The 11024-nt window shown below is 43.4% G+C and overlaps 1 protein-coding gene across 1 annotated transcript; it reads right to left on the bottom strand.

The window, feature by feature from the left end:
* Nucleotides 1–325: 325 nt before the first annotated feature.
* Nucleotides 326–851, bottom strand: LOC109486652. Its single transcript, XM_019790508.1, has 2 exons — nt 733–851; nt 326–443 (listed from the first exon to the last, which is right to left on the bottom strand). Exons 1-2 carry the CDS (start codon nt 849–851, stop codon nt 326–328), a joined length of 237 nt encoding a protein of 78 aa, XP_019646067.1.
* Nucleotides 852–11024: the final 10173 nt, after the last annotated feature.

Raw genomic sequence — 11024 nt, 5'->3', positions numbered from 1 at the left:
GGAGGGGGGAGGGAATGCCTGGTCTGTGATTGGTCCTGCACGCTGCAACCAACACCGCGCTGCGCCCGACTATTGCCGTGGGGCGACCCAAGGGAGGCTCAGAACCGTTGCGGTTGCTACCGCAGAAATCCACCTGCGTTATCGGCGAACACCGCCAACCTGCTCCGTAAGCGTATCGAGCCCTCATCGGTGCCACCGGCAGGGCGGCTCTGGTTGGCTCTAGTGAGTATCCACGTACACTGAATGCGGAGCACTTGTTTGTCGAGATTGTTCCCTAAATGCTTCACATGTACAATGGATATTTGCGGGAAAGAAATCGATTTGGTTACCAGAGCGATGGGGCCTCATACCGGGCTGGCGCTGCCGCGGCGCTAAGCCCACGTCCGGGCGGTAAGCCGGGCTTTTGTTGCGGCAGCGAGTTGCGGTGCTCTCGCCGGCCGACGAGTCAGCCTCGGCGCGGCAGCGCGAGCGTGACGAACCCGCTACCCGCGCTCTCGGACGCATCACCGGAGCCGGGCGCGGGGAAGAGGGGCTTCAGCGACCGCCTGACAAAACTAAATCAACACCCGCCTAGTTCGTGTTGTACCGAGCCCAAAACATCCATACATTGTAAACACAAGTCGACAGCACTACACGTCAAGAAGATGAAATGATTTTACCTCTCCGTGACCCGGTCTCCGTGATGTGAGCGGGCGCGCGGCGCATTGCTAGAACGCGGTGCGGGGGACATACAGTGCCGTGCGGCGTAGCCCGTAGACGTGGGACCGGGATACGCGCTGTACTTCGGCGGGAGCTACAGCCTGGTCCGCCGCGCAGGCAGCAAACGTTGGCGGGGGTGGTTGAAGACGCATTTACTACACATAATGCCCCTGAAAAAGAAGCTCGATTAAAATCTAAAATGGCCAACACAGTCGTGCACGGCAATGGAGGCTTTCTCCTTAACAAACGTGTTATGGGACTAGTGACACATGGAAAATCTAACCAAAGGACATCATTGTGCAGATGAAATTTGCTGCAGAATGAGACTTTAGTTTATGATACAAAAAGCGGCACCATTCTTTTCGTGCCAAACACAGAATACACACGACCATCTCAACAGAATAGAAATATGACACAGGCTTGTGCTAACCACACGTTGAAGTCGTCAAAAATATGGCGGTATAGTGTATGTGCATAGGCTGGACGTCTATTAAACATGTATATAGTATATATACACTATATTGCGTTACGTGAATGCAAAACAACATTAAATCACATACATATGACTACTTCTTACAAAAAATATATGAACCACATGTCTAAGGAGTTTATGAAATATTTTCCGTTTGTTGGAAAGACAAAATGGGACATTTTAGCATGAAAATAGACATGAATGTTGATGCTAGCAAGTCCAAGTCAGGAAGGTATAACGTTAAACTTGTACAGTGAATAAAGTATATACATAACCAACACAAGATGTGTGTTTTTGATTTGGTCTTCTCAGTGCTAATATCTCAGTAGGTACTAGGTTGTTGTATTTTAAATCGCATATAGATATATGGCGTATTAAATTCAGTATACAAGTCAATAGGGGTTTTTCAATATATATGAAGGCTTTTGAATCTAGGTTTGTGTGGTGGGTAGGCATGACCGAAGGGTAAAGAAAGGGGCAAAAAAGCAATGATTCTAGTTTGTACATAGGTTCGTAGTTTATGGTTATTGCAGGAGAAATCACAAGTGTGAAATGACAATGATGCAGTCGTTTTTCAAAGTTCTAGACATCGGTAAGCGTTCGGCTCGGAGCTCGCTGGGTGCTGTGCACATGGCTCGCCTTTCTAATGCCCGATGCGGTGACGTTGACTTATCGGGCTTCACCGGGTAGCGCAACAGAGTCCTTCGGGCGTCTGGGCGTGTGTGCACCGACGGTAGACCGGTGCGCTACGGTCGGCGCTGTGGTAAAGCTGAGCGCAGGTGGGACACTCAGTTGCCTATGTTTGCTACAACCAGATTGCCCTCTATATGAGAGCACATGAAATAGCAGGCTGTACAGGCCTGCTGTATGGAGGAAATGACTAGAGGAAATTGCACTGCTCTTTCGCCAAATGACACCGATGCTTTGTAACACACTCACATACGTACTTGAATGCATAACCTTCGCAAATGTGGACAACTGTACTTGTCAAGGAAAGGGATGGTGGGCGTTAGTTGGGAGACAAGCTAGATTTTTGTTGCTGTTTGCTCATATATATGTCACGCTCTCTCTCAACACTGACAAAGAAGGGATTCTGAGGTAAAATTTAGTAGTGCACTGTTGCAGTTTGCAGTTAACACCCTCAAATTCAACTGGTTGCAGGCTATATTATCTCCTCATTCATACTGCAGTACTATTTGCCCTTTGCTTTGGAAGGTTTTGTCTTCAGCTGTTAGCGTAATATTACATTGCGTACAATATTCTGGGTTTTAAAAAATCTAAATGTCTAGAAGAGGCAGAATTTACGTGTCAAGGAAAGGATGTTTAGGAAAGGATATATTGTACTGGGGACATGTAGTATGTCTCAGGCAACAACGTTACCGAATTTATGAATCATTATTTAAACTGTATATACTAGATTTTTGGTTTTTAAGGTCATGTTTTAAACTTTTTTCTGGTTGGCACACGTGAAACGCTGTTGTTTATAACAGGTAAGAGCTTCCTAATGGAAACATTACAGAAAGACCACAAGAACAGGAGAGAATCTGCATTGGTACCATTTTTAAAGGGACATGTGGCAATGCCCTCCTGTGCAGCTTTTCGTAGAACGGCCTTTACAAAAGGGGTGTAGCTTTGGACTCGAGCTCTACGGTACTCACAATGGTAAGACAGCTGGGGTGAAATGTGGATTCACGGCTTCGGTTGTACGCCCATACACTCCACTGTTGACAACTTCGCTCCAAATCGTGCGTACAAAACACAGTAGTGGTAAGGAATGTCCAGACCGTATATTGTGAAGGGGGCCGCCATTTGCAACTGGGTTCCGCACGCCTAGTACATATACACCTTTGAGAAGCTGAAGTTGGGAAAAATACTTACAGTGGCTACCTCGTAAAGGGTACTGCTTCTTTCTTCAGTAAGCAGCAGTACCCTTAAAACGTTTTCTGTGCGCGTTCAGATATACGTGTGGACTATGTAGTGTTACCCATGTTGTGAATTGCACACCATTTTGCAATATTTCTCCTCGTTGCAATGCAGTGTTGCAATGTGTATCTATAAATGAATCGGTCTTGGAATGGCCGTGGATGTGAGGACAATGTTAGTTCCCGGTTTCTAACAATACTATCATGTACTTGTATATGGGGTAGTGGCAGCCTGTAGTGTAGGCAACCGCCACTAATAGTAATAGTAATGTTCTTTGCCGAGAACCAAACTGCATGCATATTTGTGTAAACTATATAATGTCCATAGTCTAGGCGTTGGGTCTTTCTTTTCAGTCAACGTGGTCATACTACTAGTATGTTATGAGTAATAGACATCCTAGAGCATACGCCTTCTCCCAGTGAACGCTATGTAGGTTGATTATGAACTGTATGGCCATGTTCCCCTCCAATCTCAGTCAAATGCAGCAGTTGTACTGTGTGGGATTTCTTTGGGGTAAGTAGAACTACGCCTTTTTGTGTCGTCGAAGTGTTTTTTTCTAACATTTTAGGTGTCATTGGATACTGGTGCAATATTCTAAGTGCTGTATGAGGCTACTCTACACATTCACACATGTATCAAACGTAAATGTAATATGTGCAACTAAATCCACTTAGCCAGGACAGGGAATCTGCAAAATCTGAAGTTGCTTTGCCGGCGAATAGACGGAAACCTCTTGTTGACAACCTCACATGGTCATATTGGCACAAATAGAAATGCTACGGTCAAAGCTATTATTTCTTTGAGAGGGTTATTCATAACCTTATGTATTTGCTTCTGTCTTGTGCTTTTTCTTCAAAGAAAGCTATTAGGTAGTGCATGTGGTCGGTTCAATGGTATATTTGGAGAAAACCGTTCTGTTCTTTCGTATACTGCTACGAAGATTGCTATCCATCAAAATGAGACATCTATTTGTGTTTTGTCGCCTGCCATTGCTTTGCGTATGCTAGATATATTTACCAGCTCTCACATGGTCGTCTTGTGTCATCATCTCCTCTCGCCCTTGAAAAGTACATGTGATGGGCGAAGGGAGCCTTTATTTCAGCTGTAACAAAATAGGTACAACCGTACGCGTATGCACCTGATGCAGGCACTGTTAGCAGCTATAGCTATTAGGACATAATCGCACAGATTTTCAGTAGACACTGCATTGCTATATTTACATATGATAGTGCAATTCTATGTAAAGAAGGGAGTGCATTGTATGCAGGTGCCTTATCTGCCATGGTTTTTGTGCCATTTCTATGTACAAGTTTTAGTCTAGAGCTTGTAAGTTGGGACTTGTATCCAATATATACTCGATGTGCGTTCGGCACGACGTGTCTGACGTATTCACAATTCTGACCATCTTTTTACTAGTATCTGTTCCAAAAGCTACAATTCATGCGACGAACACGTAACACCACTATATAGTGTGGCCCTGAAAGTGTAACATACAGTATAATAACCACGGGAGTTTTTATATTACCAGACGTGACCTAGATACATTCATTGCAATGGTCAGTCCGCCACAGACTGGGTGCCCACCGAACGGCCATGTTCGAACAGTACCTCTAGTGTGTTACGTTACATCACGAGCGTGTGGACTTTGCATATCGTCAGATACATTGATATCGGAGAAGGTCAGAGTTCGGTGCGACTTTTGGGGTCGTGGAGGTCGAGGTAGTGGATCTAGGAGGCTGGTTGTGTCGTGATTAAGAGCTTTGGTAGAGGATCAGCCAGGTAAACGTTGATCGGCCGCTATCCGGAGCACACGGTACTTAGGGCGGGCGTGTGTCAGTTCGCATATTCGGACGGGGTAAATCAGGATTACGGACCGAGCGAGTCTCCGGCACGGGTGGCAGGTGAACTTCAAGTGCGGAGGCGGCGGCCATTTCGCGGGATATCCGCACGGGATAGTCTAGGATTGGCTGTGCGAAGCAGGTAAGAACATTTGCGCGCGTATATTGTAATCTCCAAACAGATATTTCCGTAGCTGCGACACAGTATCAAATTGGCAATACAGTATCAAATTGGCCAAGCAGTACCCAAGCTGGCGTAAAAAAAGCTACAAAATTATGAAAATCAAAGCCTGATAAACACTCCTAAAATCACGTCAAAGAATAAACCTAAACCTCTAACGTCAAAGAATAGGCCTAAACAAAACCTCTGCTTGGAGAGTACGAATATTGCATATCTCACATGGTCGTCACAGGCATCTCCTGGATTCAGTGCTAGAATGTACCAGCTCGACATACAGATCTTGTCAACTGGTATACGAGTAGCCATGGTGGTCGCCGTAGTGGCCCTCTAGACTAGTCATTCTATCACGGAGACCGAAAATACGAAGCCTACGAAGTCCTACCATCGTTTGCTGCTAGTAAGATATGGGGCACTAGCAACTGAAGCACATACATGTCGATTACTAGTACTCCTCAGTTCTTATGATATTGAAGTCAAGTAGAAGTTGAGGGAAAACCTGGTAGCCAGTCCCACAATACTGAGACTCAAAGATCCCTTGTGACATGGCTTGTAGGTTATGCATGGTATGTCTGATATACTTACAGTTCGAATTCTTACCACTTCACACTGAAAGCTACGTGCTTCATCAGTGAGGTAGGTAATTATATGGCTTAGTGAAATCTGGAGCTGCCTTAAATGATGCAAAATAAGAGACTACAACAGCTGTACTTTGAATTCTCTATTTTACACCGCAGAGGAGAAAGCAAAATCATTCTCATAAGAATTGAGGTGTGCAAAAATCTATGTATAAAAAAAACTTTACCAATTTGAACAGGACCAAAGAAAAGTGTAATCTGCCTGCATCACAAACATGGTTAGGGAATCTATATCGTTATAGTGCAAGGCTATGGCTTGGATTGCTGTGCCTGCAATACTTCGTAAACAATCCTTGTAATAGTGGCCTCAATTCCTATATACAATTACACGGCAACGCGGTTGTATAAGAAGATTTAGTGGCCCTGGGGTTGGCGTGATTTGAAAGATAGATTTATTTCAAGGTACTGTTCTGTCTTACAAATTTGCAAGTGGAATAGAGCAACATAGAATAACACATGGACAGGTTTGTATGTACTTAACCAAGTGTACAGACTATCAACAGCTGACCGGAGGTACAGTTTGCTATGCATGTCAAGGTTGCAGCTGACTAAAAGGTAGGTGTGTCCATTGACAAAGGGCCCGTATTGTTCTCACGATGTAGGCGGAAGTTGATCACGAGCTGATTTCCTCTTCAAACACGTGAACTCGCCATCTCCAAGCAGATTCTGTGCGGCAGTGGGAGTCTATGTTGGCCGCTTGTATCCTTCGTTGGTCGCCCCACGTGGTGGCAAATGGTTACAGTAGGCTAGCCTCTACCAGGCTTCGGGTGCGGCAAAATGTTCTCTCTAGCAGCCAACTCCCTCGGCATGTTATCTCTCTATTTGACCGATTTTTACTCTTTCCAGCCGTCTCCAGAAGCCTGGTAGAGGCTAATAGGAGGCCAGTGTATAGACTCCCCTTGCCCCACAGAATCTGCTTGGAGATTAGTGAACTCACAGCCCCACTACCCTCTCTCGTTTCACTTCTCGGCCGTTTCCACCTTCCACCCAACACCATCAGTAGTTCTGTTCTATAACCATAGAACGAAACATGGCTGTTTCCTTCCTCTCATGCACAAGGACAACTTTAGTTAGTAGAGAAGGTTGGCTTAATTTCGAGGCTTGGTTTCAAGGCAAAGTAGGAGACTAGGGAGTTACATGTATCGTCAGTGGTGAAAGAAAATTTAAATATTTTGTACACCCTTATGGTGGTATACTACATATTTGACTTTGTGAATGCCTATCCACCGCATGACACAGTGACACAGAATTCGGTTGCACCCTCATACTACACTAGCTGCGTTCGACTGTTATACATGGAAGAAAAAATACTTTAAGTTGGGCTCATGATCAAAGAAACTAAGGTAATATGGAAGTCAACATTGTGCTGATGATATTAGAGATCTCCGTGTACCCGAATAAACCACCCACCTCTGATTACTTTAGAGACAGGAGACCATTAGTAACTTAGTTCATCAAAGATCAATAAAAAGGAGAGGGCAAGCCGGCTGTGTCCATTCAAGCTCACACACCGTAACACGTCGTACCATTGCAGAACACCATCGATACCAACTCTTTCAATAGTAGTGTGCAGGGCGTCTTAGAGATTGTGACGAATGCCAGAGCCCTCGTAGCTAAGTCAGTGTAGAGAAAAGACTCAGACTGATTCTGGGAATATACAAAAGTACACGAGTCCTCATGCCGTTTACTAGTATTACATTCTAGCGTTCTAATTGCGTACTGCGGCACATGCACATACGTGCAACAGCGACAGTTCATTCTTACGGTTGCTAAGCACTTGTCTCACAATGACCTACTTACACGAGCCACCTTGGCTAAAAGAGGAGAAGAAAACGAAAGACTTGTAGATCTATTCGCTCGCTATTGTGTTCTATATATACAATGAAATAACATACACAGCTTGTAGAAAGAAGGCTGGCAGGCAGGTTTTGCATAGCCCATGACTATGCAAAACTCATTGTTGAAATTCTAATCTGAAAAAAACCTACGCAATCAACGTGTAACACTACAAACTGCATTCCAGAATCGTCCTTAATGCATTTTTGAGACAGGTTTTCAAGATTAAACACAACCTAGGGATGAAATATTCATGATAATGAAAATAAAAACACATAGGAGGCCACTTTTCCGCAATCAGGAGGGTTGACCCGGTTACCAATCGGAATCATTGTGTACAAATGTTGCCTGTAGTTTTATAAGATTTGTGGGCACCATTAAGAATGGGGTGACCTACTAACTTTGTGCAATATCGATGTCCGTTCAGCAATTTTGTAAAATAGCATTGATGATGAAAGTTTACCACGAAAAATGTGGGATTTCTAAACATGTTCAGGTATCGTGTTATCTTCATTTTGAAGTGTAAATATATGAATAGACAATGTACAGCAATTGGTTATAGAAATATCCTCTAGTTTTTACAGAGAATGTGGGTTCAGCAAGGTTGCAAAATCGCCTTGATGCTGAAAGTTTATCACAAAAAGGGGGTTTCTAAACATGTTCAGGTATCATGTCATCTTCAATTTGAATAAATATATGCGTACAGAAATTGGTTATATCTTCTAATTTTTACAGAGAATCGAATGTGTGTTCAGCAAGTTTACAAAATCGCCTTGATGCTGAAAGTTTATCACAAAAAGGGGGTTTCCAAACATGTTCAGGTATCGTGTCATCTTCAATTTGAAGTGTAAATATGTGCGTACAGCAATTAGTTATATCTTTTAGCTTTTACAGAGAATATGCTAGAAGTATTTCTCGCGTTTCGCTGATTTCTGTGTTGAATAGAGGTAAGAAGGGACCCATATGCTGCCACGCTGAGGCGCAGTGGGCGGAACACATGATAGAATGACGTGACAATCTATCATTCTATCACTGCTGTGTTTACCTTGTGCTTGAGAAGTGTTTTGGTAGTTGTGTTATTGTTTTAGATGCCTCGCCTCCTGTTTTGTTTTGTAATTCTTATGGGATAAGTTTGAGTACTACTAAAGGCGTGTGGCTTGTTTCCCAGCACTCTCCAATTTTAAGCAGAGGTTTGGGTTTGGGGTTATTTTTGGCGTGTTTTTAGGCTTTTTTTATCGGGGTTTCTCTTTTGCACTGGAATTTCTCGTTGGGTGAAAAAAAAATTCCACTACAAAAGAGAAACCCCGATAAAAAAATCCTAAAAACACGCCAAAAATAACCCCAAAACCTCTGCGGGGAGAGTAGTTTCCCAGGGATGTGACTTGGCGTTGTCCCTTATGGAGAAGACCATTAGGACTGTAATAATGCAGGCGTTGTGGTAATGATATCTTTGCGTGCCTGGGCCGCCTTCCCTCTCTACGACCTGCCATCCGGCTGAAGTACATCCAGCCATTCATAACTTAACCCTGGGACCTTGTCACACGCAGCTAGCTAATGGACAGTCTATTATATTAAAACACTCATATAATGAAGAAGATTATCTTTAGATCGCAAATGTGCGTCACAGATCTGCCATTACTAAACTAAGAATCAGTTGTCACAATTTGCGAATTGAATCAGGAAGACATAACCGCACTCCTCTAGAGCAAAGAATCTGCCAATATTGTAGTTTAGGTAAAGTAGAAGACGAGGTACATTTTATTGTGGATTGTTCCATGTATGACAGCGAAAGAAACGTTCTTTTCGATTTTGTGTCAAGCAAATACTCCCAATTTAAGTATTTGAATAGTATAGAGAAATTTATATTCCTTGTAGTCTTTACCAAACCAGCTCTAACTACTCATACAGCCAACTACATTTATAAGATTACCAGAAAGCGAGAGGAAGTTGAACGTACTTGTGTACTATAGCCGTTTTTATTATCAACATTGATGATGTACTTTGTCAATATGTGACCTGTCTTTAGCCCAGTGGGGCAAAATGTACAATAAAGGTCTTCATTCATTCATTATAGTATATGTACAACGTACGAGTTCTTTTTGGTCCAGACGCCGTTGAGGTCCCTACCACTTTGCATATGGCAACTGGGTTTCCAGCCTAATCATTTTGGTACAGTCCAGGACTACAGGTTGGTAATTCAGAAGCTTTATGTCCTTTTTAGTGCATTTGACCATAGATTGTCCTCTATATGACAGTGATAGACGCATACGTTTCGGTCATGTTTTTAGTAAATTTCCCCACTTCAGATATTTGACAGGTAAAGAAAAATTTTCTTTCCTGTTAGTCTTTGATAAACCAAATCTAACTTCTCATACAGCCTCATACATTTATATAATTACTAAGAAGCGAGAGGAAGTTGAAAAACTACATTAGACGTTTGCATATACATGTAACAGTTATATGTATATGTATATGTTTGTAATCTTGTGACCTGTGATTAGTCCAGTGGCGCAAAAATTTACAATAAAGGTCTCCATTCATTTATGTCCTTGTAGAATATAAAACAGGGAGTAGAAATATATGCTGCAACTGGAGTTCACCTATAGTGACTGGAGTACTACGCTGAAGCTTGGCGGAACAACGCTATGTAACTGTCTGTTTTGAAATCTCTGACACTGTATAATCCTCAGCCGAGATATTTCACAGAAAGGAACCTGTGTAGTTAGTTTGACGATGTATATGTATGCTTCAAAAATGGGAGAAAGTTGCTGAAATCTACCAGTTTGTCTTTCAATTAAGTATGTGCCTTGGGCGCCTACCAGTAACGCTATAGCACTACAAGTCGGAAGATATGCCGTTTGGAGAGGCTAAAAACAGATCCTTTGGGATTACATCGCAACCAGTCTAACTGCCTTATCTATTGTACAACTGGAATTAAAATTTATTGGAATTTAACGTCTCTCTGCACTGCTTTTCTGCGCGCATCGCTGTGTGGATGTCATCGGCAGAGCGGCGTCGGGACCTGTTCGCTACCGCGGCGGGTTGCCATGGGAATACGCGCCCCGCTAGTCTCGACACCGTGACACGATTACGGTCGCTAAGCCGGCGTACATGATGTACAGTCCAACGCTTTTTCGATCCGAACCGGTGCATCGTTCCGAATCTGTCAGAGAGCCCCGCTTTCAGCAGATGGCGTCGGATCTCTCACATGGGACCTACCGGAGAAAATTCCAGCAAAAAAATCGAAGCATGCCACTAGACGGATGGCTTTCCGCTATAGTGCGCTCTGACACTGAAATGTATATGTGGGATGACATATTTTCCAGACCAGAAGTCTTTGTGTGTATGCGGCAGCACGTCTATTTTGTCAGCTCCAAAACAGGTTCCTTATCTTCTTTGCAAAGCCTAAGCTTTGCGTCCTGCATTATGTATCGCTCGCG

The sequence above is a fragment of the Branchiostoma belcheri genome, unplaced genomic scaffold (assembly GCF_001625305.1).
Source record: "Branchiostoma belcheri isolate BF01 breed outbred unplaced genomic scaffold, Haploidv18h27 scaffold110, whole genome shotgun sequence".
In the NCBI taxonomy this organism is placed as follows: Eukaryota; Metazoa; Chordata; class Leptocardii; order Amphioxiformes; family Branchiostomatidae; genus Branchiostoma; species Branchiostoma belcheri.
This window is presented reverse-complemented; position numbering and strand designations above follow the sequence as displayed.

Bases quoted from the DNA above. Each gene is read 5' to 3' on its own strand.
- LOC109486652 (XM_019790508.1), bottom strand. From the start codon at position 851: ATGCGTCTTCAACCACCCCCGCCAACGTTTGCTGCCTGCGCGGCGGAC. The intron at 444-732 runs GTATGTCCCCCG...CCGAGGCTGACT, and splicing joins GGGCTACGCCGCACGGCACT to CGTCGGCCGGCGAGAGCACC.